Source organism: Colossoma macropomum, unplaced genomic scaffold, assembly GCF_904425465.1.
Source record: "Colossoma macropomum unplaced genomic scaffold, Colossoma_macropomum, whole genome shotgun sequence".
Taxonomy (NCBI): Eukaryota; Metazoa; Chordata; class Actinopteri; order Characiformes; family Serrasalmidae; genus Colossoma; species Colossoma macropomum.
The window spans coordinates 43,104,633-43,132,544 of record NW_023494795.1 but is presented as its reverse complement, the minus strand read 5'-3'; the positions used below and the strand labels follow the sequence as shown (position 1 = coordinate 43,132,544).

Genomic DNA, 27,912 nt, shown 5'->3' with positions numbered 1-27,912 from the left:
ATACTTTTTTTACACATATATGTACAGCACACCACAGCATGTTCCAGTGCACTATAGTAACTTCATGAAACTTACTGTATTTTAACCATATATTAAAACCAGTGCAACATCATATGTAATAGCTTTTCTCCAGCACAAATCTATTGATCACAAAGTCCAACTGTGTTACTGTCAATATCTCAGTTCAAAAAACAGTATTAGACTGGAATATTTAATGTATTTCATGTATCCACACACTTCATGTATGGAAAATGCCCTTACAACAGAGTGATAATGAACCATATTCAGTTGGTAAACTAGGAATCCATATCCCTAACTCTTTTTCTCTCTGTTCTCTTTCTTTTTCAACAAAAGAACTGACTTCCATCACAAGCAGGATCGCAAAATGACACAACTGCTTTCCAAAGACATGATTAAATCTAGTCCTGCACTAAAATACACTCTTACTGGTCATTCCAGTTGAGCCCAGGCTTAAAATGTGTCTAGAAAACAAGCCCTGAACAAACTTACTGAAGGCTGTTTGGCATCACTCTGATCATGAGTACAGCTGTATTCTGCAACTATTTCTGTTAAAAACCTCCCCACTGATGATGATCTGCAAAGCTTTTCTGAACCAAGGATACAGAAACGCATAAATGAAGGGATTCAGAGCAGAGTTCAAATATCCGAACCAAACCAGGGCATCGATTAACGCTGGCGGTATACTGAAGTCAATGAAAGGGTCCATAATATTGCAGAGGAAAAAGGGGGTCCAGCAGATTAGGAAAACTCCAACCACAACAGCGAGAGTCATTGTACCCTTCCGTGTGCGATACCTGAACTCCCCCGGCCTGTGGCTGGCCATCCTCAGCTGATTGGTCAAGAAGTCAATGGACCTCGCTTGCCCTCTAGCAACGACGTAGATTCTGGAGTAGATGCCGAACATGATCAAGCCGGGGATGAAGAAGGAGACCATCGAGGTGACCACGGCCGAACCCCGGCTGAAGAACACGTGGCAGCCACCCACACAGCGCACGTGGGAGTTGTAGAAGGCCTCAGCACCTTTGAGGTTGAGCTCGCTGAAGACCATGGTGTAGGCAAACACAGCAGAGATGAACCAGCTGGCGGTGACCATGCACAAGACGGTGGTGGAGCGAACGCGTGAGCGGTACGTCAGGGGGCTGCACACGGCGCAAAAGCGTTCAGCCGACACGCACATGAGATGAAAGATGGAGGCCGTGCTCAGCATTATGTCCATGCCCGTGTGCAGCTTGCACGTGATGTCCGCAAGGTACCAGCAGCCATGTACGGAACGCAGGGCACTCAGAGGCATGACGAAAATGCCCAGCAGCAAGTCACACATGGCCAGAGAGAGGATGAGGTGGTTGGTCGGCGTGTGGAGCTGCTTGAAGTGTGCTATAGAAAGTATGACAAGAAGGTTCCCTGTAACTGTCACCAAGATGGTAATTGCCATGGTGATGAACATAAAAATCTGGACGTCGAGAGATCTCAGGATTCTCCGGCAGGATCCGTTGATGGAGTCATAACAGAAGAGTGTGTCTGAGGGATCATGCACACTGAAGACCGAGAAGTTTAGGTAGTCCATTATGGTCTGTCCTGACAAAAGAGAAACCACAAATCAGCGAAAAAACCAAGTTAACTACACGTACATTAATAGTTATTATTTACAGAAATTAGGACTCACATTTAACATGTAATTACACACCAGTCTTCTAGCTTGTGAGGTCCAATGAATTGGCACTAGTTTGTCTGAAAGAGTTCCTGTTTTCAGCTGCAGAAGACTGCATGAATTTCCTCTGGGAATGTATAAATATTGCTGTCCTTGGAGTTAAGATGTATTCCATAAATGGGTTATGTCCAAAAAAGGACAGAACTCTTGTCTAGGGTTCAAGAGAGCCTCCAGGGAAATTGCGGAAGAGTATGAGGCCCTTTCTATATGAATTTAAAATAAACAACTGCCCAGTGAATTGCATGTCCCTTCTCCTGTCCCTCTCTCTTCCTGACTAAATCTGATACTGACTGGCTCTGGCACCATCAGTCAAATATATCACTATAAAAAAGTTCATTGATTATTTCCCTCATCGTTTTTCTCCCCCATCACGTTTGTGTACGTGCAAGTAATCATGCCTCAGACGTGGTGCCTTGTTCCTTATAACATGTTGCTTGTGTACACTTCATCCGAGTGAATCTGATTCTTCCAAACAGTGCAAACATCTCTGCGAAACCTGGCAATCATCTGTACAGGCCGCTGCCCTGGGAACAGGGCCAGTACAGGATCACAAGGTACGCAAACATGCGTGCACAATGAGACACAGATGTTTAATGTTGACACTCGAATGGCCAGATACTGATACAAAGGCCCAGATTCATTTGGTTACATTTTACACTGTATGACTAGGTGCAATATCTCAAATAACAAGTTATTTTAGTGCAGAAAACAATGTATATGTTTCTACAGCTCATGATTACATATTGCGTCACGTTTCTTTTAATCTGACGTGTGAATCTGTACTTTAAAACAAATCTGGGGAAAAAGGTAAACAGGCTGATGGAAAAACTACACCCTTATCTTTACTTTAGCCATCCATTTCTAAGCCATATTATTTAAACGCGCTGCCGCTACCTGCCGTATTTGATTGCGGCTATTTGTGCTTGGATTTGTTCAATTGATAACTACCACCCTGCAAATGTTTGCATGTACCTCAGGTAGAGTATAAAACAGTATATGGATAAGTGCATAGAGACCTTTATGTAGTAGAGAAATTTGTTGCATTAAAAGGTCCTTTCGAAGACTAAAGTAAAAAGGACAGTGACGCACTGGAAATCTAGAAGGAAGCTTGATCAGTGGCCAACTGGTACAACAGCCCAAAACAGGTAAAAGGGTCCACTACCTACTTTCTGAGTTAGGCCTGGGACCAGAATATGAACGTGTAGTCATTCAGTGAGCATGTGTTCATTTTCATAAACATCTGTTTGTGTTCTTTTCCTAAGGGTCTCAAGGAAACATGTGCAAGAATACCCACAACCAATTATGTGCCTTTCTAGCCACACGAGGGAAAATATTTCAGTTTGATTGGCTTAAAGTGACTATGGTCTACACAGCACTAGCCAAATCTCTCTCTTTCTATACATATATATAGATATGTTTTAGACCAGTGTTTGGCCAGAATGCAACAAGCCAGTCTGAGGTAAGTTAACAAACAACTGTACTGAAAATGCTGTAGAACATAAAAAATTGTCTATTTATTTATGTATTTATTTTTGACTTCGTTGTTGCGCAGTCATTGCTGTAATTGATGATGCCCCCTTTTCAAACCCTTATGTCATATATAACTTGAGTGATGAATGTATGTATGCTTTTTTGTCTTTACTGTGATTGCAAATGGGTCAAAATGATGCAGAACTGTTCCAAGACCAACCATCAGTGGTAATATTTTTGGTAATGTTTCCAGGTGATGATCTATCTACACAAGTAATGTCTTTACAATATATGCTGTAAAAATGATTTTTTTTTTTTATTGTAACTTTTTTTTCTTTGGTCAAACCAAAGTTTGTCCTCAGATCCATCCTAATCTGTGTTTTGGTTGTTGTAAACTTTCAGTGCCCTTAAACTTGTAAGGCGGGTTATTTACTCATTTAATTTGCACTGTCATTATAATGTATATGCAACTAAAGATTATACAAGACTTCACTTCCACAGTGTTCAATCTACATCTGAACCAGATGAAAACAATTCAATTTGATCAACATTGTGCTGCTTTCTTTCCATCTTTAGGTTGTTTATTGTCACAATGAACTCAAGCCTTCCAGGACTGGTTGAGGCGGTGACCCTGTGTTTCGAGTCTCTGAACGGATCATGCCCACGGGTGGTTTACTCCTCAGCCTTGCGCGTTCCCCTGTACCTTCTCTTTGCTCTGATAGTTCTCCTGATAGTGAGTGGAAACCTGTTGGTTATCTGCATCATAGTGTTCTCCCAGCACATGCAGACGGCCACTAATTACCTCATCCTCTCCCTGTCCATAGCCGGGCTTCTCCTGGGTGGACTCGTGATGCCGCCCAGCATGGTGCGCTCTCTGGAGACCTGCTGGTACTTTGGTGAATTCTTCTGTGAATTCCACTCCACCGCTGACATTATCCTGTGCAATACCACAGTGTGGCACCTCACATTCATTTCCATTGACCGCTACCTGGCCATATGCCATCCAATGCACTACCAGAACAGAGTGTCCAACAGGCTCTGCTTTGCCATGGTAGTGTCCAGTTGGTTTCTCTCCTCAATTTTTGGCTTTGCCATCACACTTTCACATCCAGACGTTAAAACCAAGGACAGTTCACACAAGCCTTGTGCTGGGGGATGTTTCGCTCTGCATGCCAAAGAAATCGGGGTGGAATATTCAATTGTTTTCTTTTTCATACCTGTGTCTATAATAGTCACCGTTTACACTAGGATTTTTTTTGTAGCACAAAGACATGCCAAGGTCATTCATAGTTATACCCATAACCCCAGAGGCTATGCATCACCAGCTGCTAAAGATCTAAAAGCCACTAAGACACTTGCTATAGTCATTGGAAATTTTCTTTTCTGCTGGACCCCATTTTTCATGTGCAATATTATAGACCCTATAGTAAACCATTCAATACCATCACTTTTGTATGAAGTGCTGATGTGGTTTGCTTACATGAACTCAATGTTTAATCCCTTAATATATGCCTTTTTTTACAGCTGGTTCAGAGAAACCACTAAGGTTTTATTGAACAACCTATTCAAGCAGTAATGTGCTGTTCCCTGCATACACTTCTGTGTTTCAATACCTTTTTATGTCTGTGTATGTACTGAAGCACTACTTACATGTGACTGTAGACCAGTAGAGGGTCCTTCACTCATAGGCTGAATGTTATATGTCTTCTTTAAATGTTTGGTAGATTAATTTATGGCAGTAATAAACCAAGACGAATTACACACATTGCACAAAGCATCTAAGAGGCCCTTTTGCTTATGGCCAGAGGTATAAACCACCTGTTTTGGGTCAGAGGTTAGCTGACTACCATGTACTCTGTGCAAATCACATTTGTCTCCACTTAACTTGATGATTTTAATATAAAAGCATATATAAACACTATGCGCAAACCTATACACTGTATGTATTGCTAAATAATACACTGAGCAGTGACTTGATTAAATACACATCCCATATTCATTACACAAAAGAGAATGCTTTAGACAGCAGGCAGTCTTCCTTATTTACTTAAGGAAAGTGTTTTAATTTCCTCTCCCCATGTTATGTGTAACGCTTCAGATTCCATGTGAGGATGTAGTTTTAAACGCATTTAAGCAAATCTATGACAACGAAGAGGATGTTTCTAAACAATTACACAACCCTCTTTCACAACATAACCTGTATGATTTGTACCAATCTTGTTTTAGAGCTATCCACAGCACTGAAACTGCATGGTGAAAGTAGGAAATGAAATTAAAATTATTTAAATTTTTTAGACTTGAATGCAACTTTTGATACTATTGATCATGACCCCTTAAAGAACAGACTGAAACATTTAATTGGCATCCATCGCTCAGTTCTTGGCCAGTTTTATTTGTTTTTAAAAGACAGAACTTTTCCAGTGTCTGTTAGTAACTTAAAATCTGACAAAATCAAAAACTGATGTGGAGTTCTTCAAGGGTCAGCACTGGGTCCACTGCTGTTTAGCTTGTATATCGTCCACTTTACTTTCCATCTCCATTTTAATCTTTCTTTATTTTTTTTGCATAATTTGAAAACTCCAGTTACCCTTTGTATTGTGTTAAAATTTCAGGATGAATGGACCGACAGATATGGTTCATAATTTCTTGGAAAAAAATCTTATTATATTGACGTCCATTACAAGTTAAGAATGCTTTTTCATTCTACTGTAAAGTTACTCTTTTGGAGATATAAGGTTTTGCTTGGTACCATCACACAAAAATACATCATATACTGTCACTCAAATACTGATGATGCTCACTTATATATCTTTATCCCCTGATGTCATGTTAGCCAAATGCCTGGACAGAATCAGTTCAAGGAGGTCTCATTATTTTGTACTGTTAAACAAAGACAAGGCCGAGCAGAAAATACAAATTCAGTGTCACTGCCTTCAAGGCAGAGTGAGCAGGTCAGACACCTAGGAGAATTTTATGAATGCTGACCTAAAGTTTCAGGACCATATTACAAATGTCAATAAGGCAGCATGTTATCATTTAAAGAACATCTGAACCATGCATTAACATAAAGTACATTAGATTACTGTAATGCTCCTCTGGGCTCCATTATAATACTACATTAGAATATTACAGCGTGTACGTAGTATGTAGCATGACGGCCTCATTGGTGCCCCTATAGACTCTAAACCTTTATACTATAAACTGAGGCCTGTCTGGCTTTGACTTTATGGTCTGTTGTTTCTGCAGCTCAGCAAGTCTGGCTTTCTCTTTGTACCTTTTCATGATAGCGCTAACGAGGTTTTTTTTTTGTGGGCAGTGCAACTGTTTGTCTTACAGAGAAGAAAGATCAAGGCCAGATAAGAGAAAGGAAAAAGCAATTTAGCTTCACTAAATCAACATTACATTAATACAGGCAAGCAGACGGGAAGTGAGGAAGCAAGAAAGTTAGTGAAGGCAGGGCCCAACCACACCATCTGGAGCCATCCCCTGTAGGCCTGTGCTGTTAAAGTGCAAAAGTGTGTTGTGAATCACACTCGTTGTTTTAATGACTGTTTTAGGAATGCTTATAGCAGCATTGTAGACAACAAGTCACTGTTGTGATTCCCTGATGAAGGCTTGTTGCCAAAATGTGAGTTTTTAAAGGTTTAATATGACCATACCATGATAATAAAGGCTCCTTAATTGATTTTAAAAAGAGAGTGCCTTGGAGTTTTCCTGTTTTTTTCATGCGTATGCTCATCCTATGCAAAGAGCACCAAACTAGAACAAACTAGATTTGAATCCAGGAAGCGCTCCTGTCCAAACAACTTTGTAAATTGCTTTTAAATAGAAGAGTCTGTTAAATGCAGATGTAGGGGAGAGCTTAACTCTAGAATACTAGTTACACTGACTCCTGACTGTAGTTTAAGTGAGGAAATCACCTATATGTCACTGACACAATGAGACAGATGACCAATTAAAGGAAAATAAAAACAACTTAATGTCTCATAGTAAGGTGTTGGGCCACCATGAGCCACCAAAACAGCTTCAGTGCTCCTTGCTATAGACCAGGGGTGCACAACTCTGATCCTGGAGGACTGGTGTCCAGCACAGTTTGGAGGTTTCCCTATTCAAAACACACTAAACTTAATAAGTGTAATCAAGTGTGTGTGATGATGGTGGTGGAAAGTGCTGTGTAACACAATGGTCTGAAATCTCCTTTAGGTGTTCAACTGGTTGAGATCTGGTGACTGGGAGAGCCATAGCATATAATTTACATCATGTTCATAGTGATCAAACCGTTCAATGACCCCTATTATGGGGCACTGACCACTCCCATCAGGATAGAAACATTTCATCCCACAATAAAGGTGATTAGTCAGAATAATGTTGTATTGATTTGCAGTGACCTTCTCTCTAAGGAATCAAATTGACTCAAACCATGTGAGCAAAATGCTACCCATAGCATAACAGAGCCACTGGACCCCCTCACTGTAGAGGTCAAGCATTCAGGCCTGTCCTGTTCTCTCAACGTATACTACATATCTGACCTGTTCACTATTTCTTATCTCAGTGCTGATGGTTTATGCACCACTGGACTCTCAAATGAACACTGGTCTTTATAATTAGGGTGCAGCCCTACTATAATATCCCTCCCTGATCTTGCTGACAGTCTGATCACTTCTTGCACTGACATTCTCAGTCACCTGAGAAACAGCTGCTCTTCTGTTTTTGCTCACATATCATACTAATGCACAAGCCACACAGTTACTGAAACACTGGCCAGGTGAGTAGTCTTTGTGAGTGATGGCTCCTGCCATCCGTACCCCAATAGTGACATCGACATTACGCAGCAGCTCCCTAGACTTCTCGCTAAGCACTCAAAAGTTAAAAATGCATTTTACCAACTCGTTCCAGTGATTGGATCACCATTCAGCTACCGGGAAAATCCGCTTTTAGCTACAGTGCACCAGTGAGCTGGAATCTCTACAGCTATGCTCACTGGGGTAACGTTCTAAAACCTTTAGTCTCTAACCTCCCCCACTCAGCCTGACACTGTTTTACTTGATTTTAGTTAACTTTTAGTTTTCAAATGACTTTTTTCAGTATGTTTTTATTTAATGTTTTTTTTTATTATGTTCTTATTTATTTTAATGTTGCCAAGCTATAGTTCTACATCTTTTATTTCTTTATTTATTAATTTAATGATATTTTTTATTCACCCTTATTTTATCTTTTTCTTAAGTTACTATATTGTTGTAATTTTAATAGTTTATTGATTTTTTTATTATTTACAACTATGATTATCATTACTTTTTAGCATTTTTTATGTTTTTACTATTTAACTTCTCAATCCCTGATCTCTGTGTTGGCTCAGCTGCATTGTAAATGAGGGTCTCCATCAGTAAGATCATTTCCTCAAAATCGTGGTCAGCTGGGCCTGCTCTGCTTTTTGTACAAGCCACACACCATCTTAGGATGTTAATAGCCCGTTTGCATCATGCAGTACGCCTGTCTGAAAGCATCTACACTCGTTATCTTTGTTCACTTGTTCATTTATGTAAGTTTTTCTGTAATTTCTTATCTGCCTACATGTTGTCGGGATGAAATTATAATGTTTCACAAAGTGCAGTGAGATTTTTTTGTCTAACATTTCTTTCACAGGGCACCTAAAAGCAGTCTTTGCAGAGGGTATAGTGTATAGCCCACACAGTAAATTAACATATAAAACGCAGGTATAGTGACCTAGCAATGTTTAGATTGATTCAGTGGGATATTATTCTTTTAAGTGGGTTAACATTAATCATGTCTTAGCTTTCTTGTGTCACTGTTTCATGTGCCTGCCTGAAGTTATAAGCTCACTTTTAGTGTCAGTGAGCTTATGTGCCTGAAACTTGGTGTCTCTGCCGACCTTTTTCTGTTTTCTGTGTGTATGGTGGGGCTTCAGCACCAATGCAAAGAAAGTTCTATTCACCATGATGTAAAGCACGCTTAATCCAATACAGCTGACAGAGGGTGTAACTTTACATAAGTTTCATATGAGGGATACTTTAGTTTTAGTCTGGTGCTCTATTTAACCATGCCAATGTGGAGCTGTTATCTTGGAGTACTTCTATGTGAGTGGGTAACATTATGTAACATAATGTGTTTTTAAAGTGGGAGGGCTGTAGCTGAATATATGAATTTCTCTTACAGCCGTGGTGTAAGGTCAAACTGATATGATTTACAGTGGAAATGAATCAGTTGAATGAGGTTCACTGTAGTGGGGAACATTCAAAAGAAAAGTCCTGAATGGCTCCATGAATAAAAGTGGACAGCACTGACATGCTGACAAGGGGAAGTTTCTAACAGATACTAATGCTTCAAGACCTTACACTGTGATGACAGAGAAAAATATAAAAATATAAAAATATAAAAATACACCGTGCAAAGGCAGAGGTAAACACACATTAACTGAATGTTTAGGAACTTGATTTAACAACACAGTCAAAGCAAAGAGAATTTATTTAAATACAATACATCCCTAACAAATATTTTTTTTTACAAGTTTCTTAATGCGTTCTTTACCATCTTTCTGAATTTAGCAGGTATAATTATACCAATCAGGACTTGTTGAAATTGCAAGCACCTCAGTTTGATGACATACTACAAGACAACATGGTAAATATTGATACTGGTACATTTTAGTTACAGTACTTATGCCTTTAAAATAATTTAGTGCGTGATGAGTTAGTCTGGAATATTCCACCAGAGAGAATGACTCTGAACGCATGTCTAAACCAGCTGTAGAAGAAGGCGTATACGATAGGATTACACGTGGAGTTGAAGTACCCAACCCAGAGGAACACATCGAACAGCAAAGGTGGCACTGAGTATCCAGTGAATGGGTCAATGGCATTACAAAGGAAAAATGGGACCCAGAATGACAGAAAGACCCCCATGATGATGGCTAAAGTTTTTGTGGCCTTCTTCTCCGACTTGCTCATGTTGGCTCTCTCCTCTGCTGTTTTCATGTGGGCGTTAGTACTGTGGATCGCACGTGCTTGCCGTTGTGCAGTGTGCAGTATTTTCACATATACACTGAGTATGATTACAGCGGGGATGTAAAAGCAAAGTGCTGAAAACACAACCCCACCCACTTTAGCTTGAAACACCATACAGGCACCCTCACAGGCAAAGTTATTGTAGTAAAAATCTTCATTGCCCAGAATGTTGAGCTCCAGAAAAATCATTCCAAATCCCACTACAACAGAGATGCTCCAACAAACAGCGATCATGACCTTGGTAGTATTAGGGGTCATTTTACTGTGGTACAGAAGGGGGTGACAGACTGCATAATATCGATCTAAAGAGATTATACACAGGTTTAGAATGGATGCAGTGCACACTGTGACATCAAGGCTGCTGTGAATTTTACAGAACAAATTCCCCAAATACCAGCAAGTCTCCACAGAGCGTATCATGCTAGGAGGCATCACCACCCCCCCTACAAGCAGGTCAGCTACAGCCAGAGAGAGAATGAGGTAGTTAGTTGGTGTGTGCAGCTGCTTGAAATGAATGACAGTTACGATCACCAGAAGGTTTCCGATCACTGTGAGGACAGATGAGACACTGAAGAGCATATAGAGCAAAACACGGAATTCCAGAGGATAATTCAACTTCAGACAAGAACTGTTAAGAGAATCAAAACAAAGTGGAGGCTTCTCCAAGATGCCATTTTGGTCAAAATTGATAGTGTTGTCCATCTACAGCGTGCACACTGCCGTCCTGCTCTGAGACAAGTGAATGAAAGGTTAGATGGACACTCTGATGTCAAGCAGGACATTGTTTCAACACAAGGCGCTAAATAGATCGTTAGTTCAATCAACATGAATACTGCCAAGTAGCCAGCATAAAAACTGACTGCACTGACTGCTCTTTCCAGTTGTTCAGAAGACTCATTTACATCTGTTGATCTAGAACATCAAATTGTCAATACATCAATATTGTTTGTATGAAATTCTTAAAAACTGTAAGTAAATTTCACACATACAGCAATTCCAACTATTTCCTTCACAGTGTAATAAAATAATACATCTACAAATGGAAAACTGACATAAGTATCAGCCGAGCTTCATACCTCTTCCTGTGCCATGTAGTTTAGCCAGGTGGGAGAGAGGAATGCCCCAATTTATTGTCAAGCTTAGCCAATAGCAGCAGCCTTCACATTCAAAGCAGTCCACTTGAGCTCCCTGGTTACGTTCCCAGTGGGCAACCAAGGTTGTCTTGAAAAAAAAAATAAAAATACCATCCACTCCTGAAGTCATACAGTTCTACTTAGACAATAATGCATTCATGTGTTTTATTGACCAGTATTCGTCACTGGCAACACATCAATACAGACAGTATACTGTCCAGATAGACCCCATGTGGCAAGCACAAGGCCCGCGGACCAAGTCAGGCCCGTGACACTGTCCTATTTGGCCCACAAAATTATTTGAATTTTCTATTGTTATTAGCCTGTTTCACCCTGAGATGCACTACAGTCCCCAGCATGCACTGCAACATAGTGTGTGTTCTGACCCCCTTCCCCCAACAACAATCTATGGGCCAGAGGTTACACAAAAAGAAAAGATGCCTGTTTTGGCAGTTTGAATAAACAATGGCCCGTTTGAGTCGTAGCAAAATATGAACTAAAAATTAAACAAAAATAGAGCCGGCCCACAGATTTGCTGAGATTTTTTAATATGGCCCTTTTGGTGGTTGAGTTTGACTCCCCTGAGATAGAGTGTGATCATGACAACTCATTTATACATTATACAGACGACAGTTTATTATATTATGAAAAAGCAATGAACCATGTCCAAACTGAGAACCCATTTCCTAGATGATGCTAACTGTCTAACTATATGTCACTAGAACCACATAACACGCGAGTTGGATATTGACTCGTGACTCGAGTTGCTTGGACTGCAGACTAAAGACTCAGTCTGGGGGGAAACACATGAACAAAATGTATTAAATTTATACTGTCAACTGTAACAGTGGGGTCCAAAAAAGGCTGAAATCACATTTAAAATTACAGATTCTTTACATATAAACTCAAAAAACAAAAAAAGTTTGAGTTTAAAACAAAGAAAACTTGACAAGTATAATGAACAAAAAATATACTGATCCTGCACTATTTATAGGTTACTATTTAAATTGAAGCAAATTTGTGACACTGACCATGTTAAGGTAATATTTTTGACTCTATCGCTTTTACACTAGTAGACCCTACTGTAATGTACATCTAAGCCTATTAATTTTGCAGCTCGTGATCAGGTCCAGGTGATAAAATGCTTCCTCGCATGGTTTGATGCTTCTTCCCTCTGATGTATAACTGTTGTACTATGTAGTTCTTTAAATAACCATTTAAAAATGGTTCTATATAGCACCAAAAAAGGTTCTGCTATTGTTCAAGTCAGAGAACCTTTTTTGCTAAGAGTGAAAGGGTTACAAATGAATAACCTGCAGACATTTAGCACACCTGAATGGTTTGCTTTTTCAGATTACAATAAAAATGTCAGGTGAACAAGCAAACAGCCAGGGCTATCCCAGACAGAAGGCTTTAATGTAGGCCATAATTCAAGGCTGTACCCTGTACAGTGTGCATCGCAGGGTACTCCTTAAAAAAATCCTGTTTTATAGGCTTTTACTCATACAGAAGCAAGGATAGCTAGCTGCAGTTGGGGAGGGGCTGAGAAGAGAACTGTTAAGTCAAACTGACCTTGTGAGCCACCAGCTCGCGTTTACCTATCAGATTTTAATTTCTCTGAAAAATTATCAAACTGTTAAAAAAAAAAAACAGAAGAGACAGAATAGGACAAATTAGATGCTTGCTTGACCACAACCCCCAACTCCCCCTATACACCAGACTGTCCGGTTTTGCCATGACTGAAATTTGGCCATCCAACCTGGTTGTCTTTTGCTTACTTCAAATGCCAACTGAAGACCCATCCTTTTTTTCTCCCCAATCCATTAAAAATGTTTGTGCTGAAACATGAGCCCTAATCTACTGTAGTGGTTCCTGGTCCCTGAGGCCCACTGCCCTGCACAGTTTAGTGTTTTCCCTAAGATGCACTTCAACTCAGTAAGGGATTGTTAATGAGCTGATCAGTTGGATTAATTATGTTGGGAACAGACGGAACACTAAAATGTGCAGAGCAGTGCACCTACAGAACCAGGGTTGGGAACCACTGATCCACAGTATGCCTGCAGATCTCCAGTTTAACTTGGAAAACCATGAAGTCATACTTATCCTGTTTATACACATATTATATGATTTCCTAACTCATAAGTGAAAAGTAGCTTTGGCCAGAAAATGAGCTGTAGTGATGCACATTTGTCAGAGAACAAAAAGAAATGAAAGAATGACGCCTCTCTGTTTTGATTTTGTTTAATTCACACAACATTAAGCAGAGGAAAGCCCTAATGTAATACAAAGGTATTTATCTCTTTATATGGGAAAACAAGAGACATTCTCAAACCACCTATTAAACAGATTCTAGCCTGCACAGAAAAAGACAAAGAGACAGGAAGGAACAGTTCACAGAAGGGCAAGAACTAAGAACATCACTCCTAAACTTGTCATATTTTTTGAGGACCTGCTATGAGATTGTATTATATGTAGGCCTAAATTGGCTTAGTGACATTTAAGTTTGGTTGGCGAGCACACAAAAGCTTCATCACCCTAAGCTTCATCACTGTTGCGCCTTTGCCCTTTTTTCCTGTGCAAACAAGTTGCGAATAAGCAAACTAATTTTGTGTGTTAAAGTTGTAGATGCAGTTGAAATACCTTAACATTTCGTTATGTTGTAACTCATGACATACCACCTCCTTGACACTCTAGTATACTAATTCTGCATTGAAACATATATTTTATACATTTTTAATTGACAGTAAAACAATGCTTGTAATCTGTACTACACTATTTGCTAAGTCTGTAGTTCCGTGTCTAAGGTGGAAACAGACAGTGTTTGTTTTTTTTATCAGTAAGTCTGATCAAACCACATACAATTACAATTATATTAAGTGTGAAGGATTAAAACGTTGGACAGTGCAATATAATATATATAATATAAGAGAAGCTATCTGTTCTGAAGAAATCTATTCTGATGATAACTTTAATCTTGAAGAGTTTTGCTTAAATATTTTACCAAAGACAATAACTTTGAGTGCCCTTCTAAACCACTGGTAAAAGAATGCATATACAATAGGATTACATGCTGAATTTGAATAACCAATCCAACTCAGCAGTTCAAACAATTGAGGGGGACCGATATAACCAGAGACAGGAATAATAATGCTATAGAAAAAAATTGGTGCATAAAACAGTAAGAAAACTCCCATGACTACTGCTAATGTCTTAGTGGCTTTTCTCTCAGACTTGCTGATGCTTGTATTCTCCTTGCGTGTTTTCGTTTGTTGTGCATTGTGTATTGAACGTGATTGTCTCTGTGCAACGAGATATATCTTCAGATACATACAAAGCATGATTATAGCAGGTGTGTAAAAATAGAACAGTGAAGCTGTGAGGCTTGCCATGGGTGCTAGCGAGATCACACAGAGTCCTTTGCAGGCCACGTTGTCCTGGTAAGACTTGTCGTCCTTACTGAGAGGTGGAAACATTATTACCAGTGCTGGAGCAGCAGAAAAACTCCAACAAACAACGATCATGACTAGAGTAGCAGCAGGGGTTATCTTACTGTGGTACAGCAGGGGGTGACATACAGCATAGTATCGATCAATGGAGATAAACACAAGATTCATAAGAGATACAGTGCACAACGAAATGTCAAGGCTGCTGTGTATTTTACAGAATAAACTCCCCAAATACCAGCAAGTCTCCACAGAGCGTATCATGCTAGGAGGCATCACAACCCCTCCTACAAGCAGGTCAGCTACAGCCAGAGACAGGGTGAGGTAGTTAGTTGGTGTGTGCAGCTGCTTGAAATGAGTTATGGCTATGATCACCAGAAGATTTCCAAATAATGTAAGAAGTACAATGACACCAATGGCAAAATATATGATCACTCGCACAGCCAGCGGATAGATGAACCTCTGACAGGAGTTAGGATGATGTTCATAACAAAGAGAAATGTTTCTTAAGCTCCCATTTTGACTTATGCTCATGTCCATTATGCTTTTCTTCTTTATCTGTAAAGAAATACGTTTTATAAGTATGTAAGAAGTGCTTTCAATAAAACTATTCAAGGCAGTGATTAATTAGACATTGCTGAAAAGGATTCACTTCAAATAGCATGAAAGCACGAAATGATACTTCTGGAATTATTTCCTAATTGTTTTTGAGACACATTAAAATCGTAGAAGCTTTATCATGCATGGATAGTATATGAATGCTATGCAACTGTTATACTTAAGAACAAGCAGATATTCAATATTTTCTCTTTTTTTCCATTTGCGGTTAATGATTTCAGTATCCAGCCTTACCAGTGCTTGTGTAGGGGCAGCAAAGCCAGCTCAGACAAAGGAGCAACTTTCATTTATAGGCTGACAGACCTGCATCAGGAACGCCCTTCTGCTGAATCACTCCTATATCCTGATCCCTTGATAGACTATTATAATTACCAAATACAAATCAAAATAAGTTCACCCAGACAGATTACAAGCTGTTAAAATGATAGTGCTACATAGAAAAATCCTTCTTACTGAAATATTACTAAACCAAGAAAACAGGAAAGAGGAAAGGAAATGTATATAACTGAAACATGTATTAGCATTAGGACATTACACTAGAAAAAGCAAGTACGCACTGCCTGATTACATCTCATTTTATTTCAATAATATCTGCAATATTCAGTAGCACCAGCAAAACCGTTATTGTTTTATTCATGTATGGTAGCTACACTATTTTCTTTTTTTTTATAGCTACACTACGTTCAGTCAAAATAGTATTTGTTAGGTCAGGCACTGATGTTGGACGAGAGGGCCTGGGTTGCTGTTAACGTTCCAGTTCATCCCAACAGTGCTCAGTGTTGTTGAGGGAAGGGCTCTGTGCACTCCTCCACATCATACTCTTTAAACCATGTCTTTATGGAGCTTGCTTTGTGCACAGTCCCCCAAACTGTCACCACAAAACATATAATTGCTTGATTTTGTACACACATCATCTAAACCGCTTATCCTTCTGGGTCGCGGTGGGGTGCTGGAGCCTATCCCAGCTGTCATTGGGCCGAAGGCAGGATACACCCTGGATGGGTCGCCAGTCCATGACAGACAGACATACACATTCACACCTAGGGGCAATTTAGCAAGTCCAATTGGCTTAACTGCATGTCTTTGGAAACCGGAGTACCCGGAGGAAACCCATGCAGACACGGGGAGAACAGGCAAACTCCACACAGAAATGACCCTGGTCACCCGGCCGGGAATCAAACCCAGGCCATTCTTGCCGTGAGGCGACAGCGCTACCCACTGCGCCACCGCACTGCCGGATTTTGTACACCTTTTGGGTGAACATATTCTTTTGGTGGTTTTAAAATAAATCTTCCAGAGAAGACTTTGCTACACTCAGGGCTGTTTCCAAACATTTAGAGGCCCACACCTACAGAGTCTGTCGGCCCTTCACGCTGACTACACATATTCTGTAGGGTCCCTCAAATTACATAAAGGCCCCAGTTTCCCACTTCAGTCAGTCCCTCTCAGTTGGATCTAATCTGCTCATCAGAGGATTTGCCAAAAGGTTCTACTTCCCACTCTAAAAATTCACTGATAATATAATGGATAATGAACACATTTGTATTATGCTGGAAAACAATGCAAAACAGATGCATTTATACTAGCAGACCCCAGTGTACCTGTGCATCTAAGCCTATTAATTTTGCAGCTGCTGATCAGGTTCAGGTGGTCAAATGGTTCCTTGTATGGTTAAATGCTTTTTCCCTTTGATGTAAAACCTGTTGTTCTTCAAATAACCCTTTAAAGAGCAAGAGGGTTACAAATGCAGTAAAATGAATTTTACAGCACACCTAAATGTTCTGTACAATAAAAGTACAATAAAAATGTCAGGTGAACAAACAAACAGCCAGGGCTATCCCAGACAGAAGGCTTTAACGTAGGCCATAATTCAACTCTGTATTTGTACAGTAGGGGTGCACAACTCCAGTTCTGGAGGGCCAGTGTCCAGCACAGTTTGGTGATTTACCTACTCAGATACACCTGATTGCACTTATTGCTAAAAATAAGGGCTAGAGTTGTGCACCCCTGTTGTAAAGTGTGCATTTCAGTCTTACTCCTGTAATTGAATTTCACATTTTGAAAATAACAACCACAAACAAATGAGCTGATCAGCTGGATCAAGTGTGTTAGGAACAGGAAGTGGGTTCAGCCTCCTCTCACATGCTCTAATGTACTCTACAGCGAGGCCCTCTGCCCTGCACAGTTTAGTGCTGTCCTTGCTTTAACAGATCCACTTCAGCTCAGTGAGGGGTTGTCAATGAGCTGATCAGTTGGATAAAGTATTTTGGGAACAGGGAGAACACCAAAACGTATAGAGCAGTGCGCCTCTCGGACCAGGGTTGGGAAACACTGATCTACAGTACGCCAGAGTACTTTCAGATCACCAGTTTAACTTGGAAAACCATGAAATCATACTTATATAATGTCTGTATATACATACCATGTTATTATAACTCAGAAATTAAAACAGCCTTTAGATGAGTGATTTATTTACAAGAACAGATGTTAGGTGTATTTGTTAGAGGACGTTTGAAGAAATGACTCCTGTCTGTTTTGGAACAGCTGGTTAATTTTATTTAATTCATGTGGTATTATGCAGAGTATAGCTCTAATGTACCACAAAAGTATTTAGCTCTCTTTTCAGGGGGAAACAGGAGACATTATTAGACCACCTACCTCATCATAACAAACTGATTCTAGCCTGCACAGAAAAACAGAAAGACAGGAAGGAACATTTTCACAGAAGGACAAAAACTGTCACATGCCCAATTGTTTGTAGAATATTGTGGTCTGGTCATGCAAGTGGTCAGTGTAAAAAGGGTACAATGTGAAATCTCTACCCTCCTCAGATGTTGTGACCTCCTGTGTTTCCCCCTTCCTGTGTTTCATGTTGGGGTTAGTGCTAGGCTGGGCATTTCTTGCTACTGTTGAAGCCCCTGTTCAAAATAAAAGAGCAGTTGTCTGTATGCAAATTGTTTTCAGCATTTTCTTCTATACCAAGGCTACATTGGTCTCAGAGTGGGGAGATGGCCGCCGAGTTGGAAGAAGTACACATGGCCCAGAGTAAAGAGATGCCTGCCCCCTTTCCAGATAGTACCAGCCAACAGAGAGCAAGGCAGCTGGCTAGGAATTACCACTCTTCAACATTGAAGATGCCCGGGAGCCATACTCCACTCAGCTGCAAATGGTCACCTGGCTGGATGGTGGCTATCACCTCAACCTGGCTGTGTTTGGCACTGGAAGGGAAAGCACCATGAGGAGTTGACTGATGAGCTGTTGATGCTGGCGCCAGCTCATGTGCGCTCCCTAGAGGCTCTGGGGTGCTCTCCAAAACACCAGGTAGCACTGTTGACATTTATGGTGGCTCTAGGGTGCACTACAGAACACCAGGTGGTGCTGTCTATGTGGACAGTTCTGTAGTGCTCTTTAGAACACCAGGTGGCACTGCTGATGCTCATATGTCCATCTTGTAGAGCTTTGCTTGACTCAACAAAGGAATCTGTGTAGCTGTAGTCATTTGTGGGACAATGTGTGTGTCAGTGTATCATTTCGACAGAAGCAATAGCAACTAATCAAACACAGCTAGGAAGCAAGATGGCTAATCAGTTTGGCCACGTTAGGCTTGTACTTTAATAGCTGCATTTAAGTCAACAAGGAAAGACAAATCACTAATCACAATTAATTATATGACAATTGATCATCAGCTAATATTTCATGACAGTGACAGCCCTAGTTTGAATGCGCTGTTCGTGCTAACGGTGGTTTAAAGCCAGAAGTGGTTCTTCACTGCCTAAACATCCCTAAAATGAATAGCCCTAATAATATGACATTTTCAGACATTTTATGACCTTATTTTTTTCTATATGAAGACTTTATAAGACTTTTTAAGGATTGCTTAAAGGCCACATTTTCCACTAGTGAGAGCAAAGCCAACTGGGCTCTTGTGAAGTCCTGGTTGTGAATTGAACTCCAGAGTTCCAGAGATAGGACACAGACTTCTCAGCATCTTACCACAGGCACTTTAATTGAATGCATTCAGATGGCTTGTTGATGTGACTTTAACTCAAAGACGATACTGTAAAAGTCTTATCATTATTTAATGATTAATTAAGTAACAAATCAGGTGTGTTACAGCAGCTGCAGGAACACACAACACTAATGCAGGTGAATTACAGCACTGGTAAAAAAAGGCACCATAGACCAGCATGCATTCTATGATTTGTGCTGGTCTGGTGCTGGTTTAGCTGGTCATGTTGGTTAACTAGCATACCAGCAACCAAATCACAACATATGCTGGTTCAGCTGGTGACCAGGCATGCTGGTCTATGCTGTTTTTTCTAGCATGGAGGACTGGAGCTAAACACTTAGGTTTGACTGAAAAAATTGAGGCTGTACAAATTGTAATAGTCAGTAATGGGCTCTCAAATAAAATTAAGTCTAAAATAGAATTATAAAAAAGAATGAGAATACAACCACTTACACCAAGAGTGTGCAATCAAAACTCACATGTATATGTAGCAAATTTAGGACAAAAAAGGACATCTAAGAACATAAAAATTTAATACTTCTGTTACAGATGTTCTCACCCAAAAAATGAAGAGGAACGTCACATCACCTACATAAAGATAGCATAAAGTTACAAGGTACAAAACATATCACACAGGTCGGTCCTGACAGCTCTTCTTAGGCAAAGATCGGGTGTCAGAAAGAAAAAGTCTCAGAACACAGCTTAAGAAAATGGGTGCTGTGCTGTATTGAAAATAATAATTACGAGTCCTGGTGATTGTGGATGTTCTTTATTCTACTCTGAACACAGCTTCATTCTTGAAGAGCTGTTTTTAAATATTTGACCTAACAAAATAACTCTGAGTGCCTTTCTAAACCACTTGTAGAAGAATGCATATATAATAGGATTGCAAGCTGAATTTAAATAAGCAATCCAACCAAGCGCATCAAACAGTTGTGGTGGACCACTAAAACCAAAAAATGTCACAGTAAGATTACAGATAGAAAATGGTGCCCAAAATGACAGAAACCCTCCCATGACAATGACTAATGTTTTAGTTGCTTTTCTCTCTGACTTACTAATGGCTGGTTGTCCACTGGATGAGTTTATTTGAGAAACAGTTTGGACGACTAAGTGTGATTGTTTCCGTGCAACAAGATATATTTTCAGATATATGCTTAGCATGATAACAGTGGGGAGATACAAAGAAGACACTGAAATTGCTAAACGTATCATGGGTTCTAAAACCAGCACACAGGCTCCTGCACATAAAACATCATCATAAGCTTTCATGCTCAGAACATTTAGCTCTGGAAATATAATTCCCACAACAGCAGCAAGACTCCAACAAACAGTGATCATGAACAGAGTAGCAAGAGGAGTCATTTTACTGTGGTACTGCAGGGGGTGACATACTGCATAATATCGTTCAATTGAAATAAATACAAGATTTAAAACAGATGCCGTGCATAATGTCATGTCAAGGCTGCTGTGCATTTTACAGAACAAATTCCCCAAATACCAGCAAGTCTCCACAGAGCGTATCATGCTAGGAGGCATGACAATCCCTCCTACAAGCAGGTCAGCTACAGCCAGAGAGAGAGTGAGGTAGTTAGTTGGTGTGTGCAGCTGCTTGAAATGAGTTATGGATATGATCACCAGAAGATTTCCAAATAATGTGAGAAGTACAATGACACTAATTACACAATATATAATAACTCGCATGGCCTGTGGATAGATGAACTTCTGACAGGAGTTAGGATGATGTTCATAACAAAGAGAAATGTTTCTTATGCTCCCATTTTGACTTATGCTCATGTCCATTATGCTTTTTTTCCTTTATCTGTAAAGAAATATGCCTTTAAGAAGTGGTTTCTATAAACATTAACTATTTAAGGCAGTAATTAAATAAACACCGCTGAAAAGGATTCACTTCAAATAGCATGAAAACATAAAAATCATAATTTCAGAAGTATTTCCTAATTGTTTTTGAGACGCATTAAAAACTGTAAAAAGCTTAATATACATGAGAGGTTTATGAATGCTATGTAACTTTTCAGTATCCAGCTTTACCAATGCTTGTATATGGGGGGCAAAGCCAGCTCTGATGAAAGAGCAGCTTTCATTTATAGGCTGACAGACCTGCATCAGGAACGCCCTTCTGCTAAATCACTCCTATTTCCTGATCCCTTAATAATCTAAGCGATAGTTGCCAAATATGAATCAAAATAAACTTTGCCATGATTTGGGCCCTTTAAGAATACAAAATAAAATTATAAACAATGTAGTGTAATAATCACTCAACATGTTAGCGCTAGTTTATTACACTATACTCTTTTTGGAGCAGGATTCAGACTGAAGTTGGGGGCTGGATCAGGGTTGGTAGTACAAGGAGCCAAAGCTGAATGTGGCCTATGGAGAAAACCAATGGGTGAGCCTTAAAACAGTTTTCAAAAACTCACCTTATGAGTAGACTGTAGAATTTCAGGCAGAATAGGAGTCTTGGAGGCCACACTTGCTGGAGATTCAGAGACTGAAAGAGCAGGAAATCTGAGCCTAACTTAGTGCCCACATTCAGCAGGGCAGCATCATTCAGAGGTGCAGGGGAAATTCATTCAAAGATACATCTGAGGTTTTGCAAAAACAGACAGTGCATTTGGAGATGGTGTGGTATTCTGTATTAACATAGGCCTTGGAGACAGTATCAGTGCGTCGCTTACACTTCAACATGTTCTAATTTACCTATGTCTGCTGTGCTTTCAAGCATGTTTTAAGTTGTAGCCAAACTGTGCATTGTCCCCTCAAAAACTGCCAATAAATCAGATTCACAATCAAATTTATGTCATAATCAACCAAAACTTAACACTGCAGAACTATAACTTATTTTGCTTTTTAAGGTTTCAAATTAAGGTTTAAATGTATTAACCTATGAAATACCATGTTACAGTTACAAATCTACAATACTAGATCAAAGATCTTCCTGAAAGCAGCTCAAAGCCATGTAAATGTTGCCATTTTTACACATGTTGCCATTTTTACACATGAGTATGTTTTACACAGTTTATTGTCCTTTTCTCCTTGCAAAACTGATATCACTGTATTGCACTACTTCAAAATCATTACATTTCCAGGCTTGGCAAATACAGCATGCTGAATCTCTGCTTCAGTGGTCTTGCTTTTATTTATGTTCTGTAGTAAAAAAACAATTCTGAGTCAAGTTCTTCTTTCTAAAGCTGCATTTATAGGTAGGTTCCTGCGACATCACGGTTGGTGCATTCGTTTGTCTGTGCGTTCGGGTGTTAAGCTGTCCAGTGTTTTCTGTTTTTTTAATGTGCAGGTGTACCATGACTGCATGAAACACCATGCCTAACTGGGTGCGGTGTATTTGGATTATGGTCTCTATCATATAGATTTTCAGTGATTGTATTGTCTGGAGCACTGACTTAAACCTAGGAAGAATGGAGCTTAACTCACCCATTCCCAGGCAGTCCTTCTACTCCTACAGAGCTCCATCCACTGTATGAATGAATCAAACCACTCATATCCTGATATAAAACTCAGTCCAAAGAGGAAAAGAGGTAGGTGATGTCGCAGCCAAGAGCTCTCTCTTTTGCCCAGGGTCTGGACATGTATAAGTAACTCTTATATTGTCTATATTATTGCCCTATTAACTATCTGTAATCTAACGGCTTCAAAAAGAATGAAAAGAATCAAAGAATATCAATGAAAATGAAAAAGGACAAAAAGGAATGAACAAGACTTCAGCCGCTGAGTTCTTGTGGAAGGAAGGAAAAGGCCTTTGCTTTATTGAGCATCAAATTGCAAGATGGTTCCCGGTCAACCACAAGGTAATCTCCCCACCCCATTTACACTATTCCATACCATTTTAATCCCAATCATATCCAAACATTACACCTTTTTTGGTAACCTTTAAAACCAAATGCTTATGATGTCTTTTTTTTAAAAAATCCACTCTAGTGTAACTCTTACCAGGCTGTTCCCTCCTTACAGGGCCCTCTTGCGCAACTCTCCATAGGGCCATCTTACACAACTCACCATATATAAGTTTACCCCAACTATAACTTGTCATCTGGTATAACTCTCTTCTGTTAGTTCAGACGTTCACCCCTGTCAGAGAGTCCAATGCATACAGTCCATAGCCTGCTCCCCTATACTACCTTTTTAGGAGGGCTCTCTAGTCAACCAATGTTTTATTCAATCTTTTCCATCAGTGAGATGGGGTGCGGTGCAGACTCAGACTTTGCCCTTTCAAACCTCTACCCTTGAGTTGACTTGATACACGCTAATTGTCTTTCTGAGGAATCGTTAAGGGAGGCAAGTGTCTTTGCTTTGACTGAGACTTGGCTTGATGAATCTGTCCCGCACACTGAAGATAGCCTGTATGTGTTACGGGATGGAAGAGAGGAAAACCTGTGAGAAAGGGTCTTAAATGAATGAATAAGGTGATGGAGTGCAAATGGAGTGATTCTGCATGTTGGGGTTGAAGTGGCTCAGAGTCAGGTTCAAACCAATGTACTGAATGGCGATCCGAGCAGTTACTGCTGCGCCACCGGGAAGCACAGAGGAAAATGGGAAAAACGCCTCAGGAGACAGACAAAGGAGACGCTGAAAATCAAAAACAGTGTGCTCAAACAAAGGCTGAGCTAGAAAAGTAACATAAAAGATAATCAGAAAACAAAACTTTCTCTGTAATTATGAGAGGAAGATCAGTTTTATGTTTCACCTGTTTGTTCTTTGTAGAACAAACACTTTTTGTTTGGCTTGGAACCATTTCTTGTTTTAGCCTTCTTTTTGTTATAAGTAGTTTTGGGGCAATTCATTCTTTTTTCAGACCTCTCTTCTTATCTTTTCCTTTTTTTTCTTTTCTTAAGCAACACAGAGTACCGTACCGGTCACCCCTCTACAAAGGTGTGACAAAGGGCTGCTCTTTGCCATGGCCTTAGGTAGAGGAGTCCACAGGAGTGCCAGGTTGGCCCTAATCAGCCCAAGGGCTTCTGGGAATTGGAGTTCCCTGAACTGGTGGCGCCTCGCTGCCCTTGCCCTCTGCTGGACCCTTACAGTATGGCTTCAGGATCGTGAGGGCAGATATAACCAAAAACACAGTGTGCAGGTGGTGGAGTGCGCATGTACATCAACTCCCACTGGTGTATCAATCAAGGTATATGGGAAGGTCTGTAATCAGAACCTGGAGTTCCTCACACTGTCCACCTGAGCCTTTACCTCCCAAGGGAGTTCTCAACTGTTATGCTCAGCGGCGCATATATTTCAAAATGGACCAATGTCAAGGCAGCAGCTGAGCAAATAGCGCACAACATGCACACACTATGCTCAGCAAATACCCAGACATCACTGTGTTCCTCTACAGCAATATTTCTGGGGGCTAGTCAGCAAGAGCTCTTCCAATGCTAGGACTAGCATACCACAACCTCATCCACCTACATCCTGTTTGCAAACAACAGCTGAAACAGCACAGACCCATAAAACACAGCGCTCCCCAATGGTCAGAGGACACTGTTGCACTTCTTCAAGTCTGTTTTGCTTGCATGGACTGGGTTTTTGAGGGTGGGCTAGACGAGCAGATCTTGGTCATCACTGACAATATGAAATTATATATAGATTCTTTTATACAAAATCATCAGAACATATCCCATCTTAAAACCCTGGATCAACCCATAAATCAAATATCCTTTCAATGAGAAAAATATATGCTTTCAGGCAGGATGACTTTGTGGCACTTAAAGCTGTTAACAAGGATATCAAAAATGAAAGTCTTAAGACTGAAATGAACTATATAAACAAGCAAGGAAAGAAATCTGAAAAATATGAACCAAACAAGTCTTTCAGTATATAAGAACTCTCACCAGACAAGCTGTCAAGCAGTACACCAGACCCCATAACCTTTGCTTATAATCTCAACAACCTCTAGATCGAATTTAAAAATCTATTTATCTATGTTGGTACTGAAACACCGCCGTTCCGCATATGTGCAGATTTGACAGTTGTACATATCCAATGGTGGCATGCACTCACTGAAACTTTGCCATGATGATAAGATTACCAGTATAGCACTTACAGCTCTGGGATTTCTTCCCAGTGTGCAAGGCGATGGTGTTAGTCATCATATCCTAAAAGTGTTTTGAACACATGCCAATACTTGTAATATTGTGTTTTCTTTGAAGTTAAAGAACTAAGTTTATTCCACTGCTGTAGCCAATGGCAAAAGTTGGGAAAATTTAAATCTCAAAGGAATTTTCTACTTACTGCTGCAGTCAGTGTAACATTGCAACTATTCCATTAAAAACAATGAAGTATTCTGCCATCTTTTGCCTACTAAAAACATGGAAATACAGCATAACAGTTTGCTTTGCTGCCATACTCTATTTCTTAATCAAATTTACTGTCACATCATATCTCACAATAACTTCAATTCACTTTAATACTGACAATAATCAGTTATACATTTCAGCTCAACCAGACTAAGTGACACAGTTACACATAATGGAAGAATTTGTTAAAGTTTGTTTGACAATGCGTTACTTTACAGCCTGTTCAAACCACTTTGCTCAGTTAAGGCAGTCTACAAGCAAACTGCAAGGATCAATTACAGATATTTTGGTGTAAAATTATCTTCTTATATAGCTCCTAAATATTATGAATGCATGTGTGATGTGTGTTAACTGCATGAAAATCCACATTAAATATGTTTGTCTAATGTATTTGGGGCTCATTTTTGGGGCAGTATTTTTTCTTTTCTGTTTTTAAGTACATTCCTGCTTAAAGCTCTCTGAGATTCTGTAACTAAAACGAAAAGCATGATATAAACAAAGAATTATTATTATTATTATTATTATTATTATTATTATTATTATTATTACGCATGCTACACAGATACAGTTATATGCAAAAGTTTGGCACCCTGGTCAAATTAGAAGTTTTGTTGATACTCTAAATGAAAAAAATACTCTCTTCAACATGCAACGTAAGTTTGCTCATACAGAGGATGTATTAAAAAGGTGGAAAGGTGATGCGGCAAAGCTGAGTTATCCAGCTCCAGCCCCATAGTCCTGCATGTTTTCATTCTAGCCTATAATCAAAATCTTGAGCTGAAACTGGTGAGATACAGCAGCAAAACCCTAAAACCAAATACTAAAACAATCATACAAATGCACAAAACACTGCATAACATTGAGCTGCTTTTTGTGAATGGTGCTTTATTGCGTTGTGCTACTCTGAACACAGCTGTATTCTGGAAGAGTTTCTCCTAAATATTTGACCTAATAAAATAACTTTGAGTGCCTTTCTAAACCACTTGTAGAAGAATGCATATATGATAGGATTACAAGCTGAATTTGACATAGCAACCCAACAAAGCAAATCAAACACTTGTGGTGGACCACTTAAACCAGAAAATGTCACAATGAGATTATAGATAGAAAATGGTGCCCAAAATGACAGATAACCTCCCATGACAATGGCTAATGTTTTAGTTGCCTTTCTTTCTGCTTTACTCACGGTGGGCTGCCCTCTGGATTTATTTACATGAGAGAGAGCATTGCGGACTAACCGTGATTGCCTCCGTGCAACAAGATATATTTTCAGATATATGCTTAGCATGATAATGGTAGGTACGTACAACAAGGTCACAGTAATCGATAAACTTGTCATCTGTCCTATAACCACCACACAGGCTCCCTTACATAACACATCACTGTAAGCATCTATGCCTTGAACATTTAGCTCTGGATATATAATTCCCACAGCAGCAGCAAGACTCCAACAAACAGTGATCATGAATAAAGTAGCAAGAGGAGTCATTTTACTGTGGTACTGCAGGGGGTGACATACTGCATAATATCGCTCAACAGAGATAAATGCAAGATTTAACAAAGATGCAGTGCACAGCATAATGGCAAGGCTGCTGTGCATTTTGCAGAATAAACTCCCAAAATACCAGCAAGTCTCCACAGAGCGTATCATGCTAGCAGGCATCACAGCCCCTCCTACAAGCAGGTCAGCTACAGCCAGAGAGAGAGTGAGGTAGTTAGTTGGTGTGTGCAGCTGCTTGAAATGAGTTATGGCTATGATCACCAGAAGATTTCCAAATAATGTAAGAAGTACAACAACACCAATGGCAAAATATAAAAAGACTCGCACAGCCAGTGGATATATAAATTTCTGACAGGAGTTAGGATGATGTTCATAACAAAGAGAAATGTTTCTTACGCTCCCATTTTGACTTATGCTCAAGTCCATTATGCTCTTTTCCTTTATCTGTAAAGAAATATGCCTTTAAGAAATATGTAAGAAGTGCTTTCATTACAATTAATTATTCAAGGCAGAAACATTTCTGAAAATGATTCACTTCAAATGGCATGAAAACATAAAATCATAAAATAATTCTAATCTTAATTCCAAAAGTATGTCCTAATTGCTTTTGAGACTCATTAAAAAAAGTAGAAAAGCTTAATATATATACACAGGTATAGGA

The 27,912-nt window shown here is 39.7% G+C and overlaps 6 protein-coding genes across 6 annotated transcripts; 1 reads left to right on the top strand and 5 right to left on the bottom strand.

Annotated features, from left to right (window-relative positions):
* Window positions 1–535: 535 nt before the first annotated feature.
* taar1b (trace amine associated receptor 1b) lies at window positions 536–2,078 on the bottom strand. Its single transcript, XM_036582757.1, has 2 exons — window positions 1,685–2,078; window positions 536–1,596 (listed from the first exon to the last, which is right to left on the bottom strand). The coding sequence occupies exon 2, from the start codon at window positions 1,583–1,585 to the stop codon at window positions 536–538; it is 1,050 nt and encodes a 349-aa protein (XP_036438650.1). The 5' UTR covers window positions 1,586–1,596; window positions 1,685–2,078.
* Window positions 2,079–3,791: 1,713 nt separating this feature from the next.
* Window positions 3,792–4,775, top strand: taar11 (trace amine-associated receptor 11). The gene has a single exon (XM_036581080.1). It carries the CDS (start codon window positions 3,792–3,794, stop codon window positions 4,773–4,775), a length of 984 nt encoding a protein of 327 aa, XP_036436973.1.
* A 5,107-nt stretch (window positions 4,776–9,882) lies between these two features.
* Window positions 9,883–10,923, bottom strand: LOC118816234 (trace amine-associated receptor 1-like). Its single transcript, XM_036582756.1, has one exon. The coding sequence runs from the start codon at window positions 10,921–10,923 to the stop codon at window positions 9,883–9,885; it is 1,041 nt and encodes a 346-aa protein (XP_036438649.1).
* A 3,382-nt stretch (window positions 10,924–14,305) lies between these two features.
* LOC118816318 (trace amine-associated receptor 1-like) lies at window positions 14,306–15,337 on the bottom strand. Its single transcript, XM_036582842.1, has 2 exons — window positions 15,016–15,337; window positions 14,306–14,943 (listed from the first exon to the last, which is right to left on the bottom strand). The coding sequence occupies exons 1-2, from the start codon at window positions 15,335–15,337 to the stop codon at window positions 14,306–14,308; spliced, it is 960 nt and encodes a 319-aa protein (XP_036438735.1).
* Window positions 15,338–20,198: 4,861 nt separating this feature from the next.
* Window positions 20,199–21,227, bottom strand: LOC118816233 (trace amine-associated receptor 1-like). The gene has a single exon (XM_036582755.1). It carries the CDS (start codon window positions 21,225–21,227, stop codon window positions 20,199–20,201), a length of 1,029 nt encoding a protein of 342 aa, XP_036438648.1.
* A 5,421-nt stretch (window positions 21,228–26,648) lies between these two features.
* LOC118816317 (trace amine-associated receptor 1-like) lies at window positions 26,649–27,677 on the bottom strand. The gene is made up of 2 exons (XM_036582841.1): window positions 27,355–27,677; window positions 26,649–27,282 (listed from the first exon to the last, which is right to left on the bottom strand). The coding sequence occupies exons 1-2, from the start codon at window positions 27,675–27,677 to the stop codon at window positions 26,649–26,651; spliced, it is 957 nt and encodes a 318-aa protein (XP_036438734.1).
* Between the last annotated feature and the right edge of the window lie 235 nt (window positions 27,678–27,912).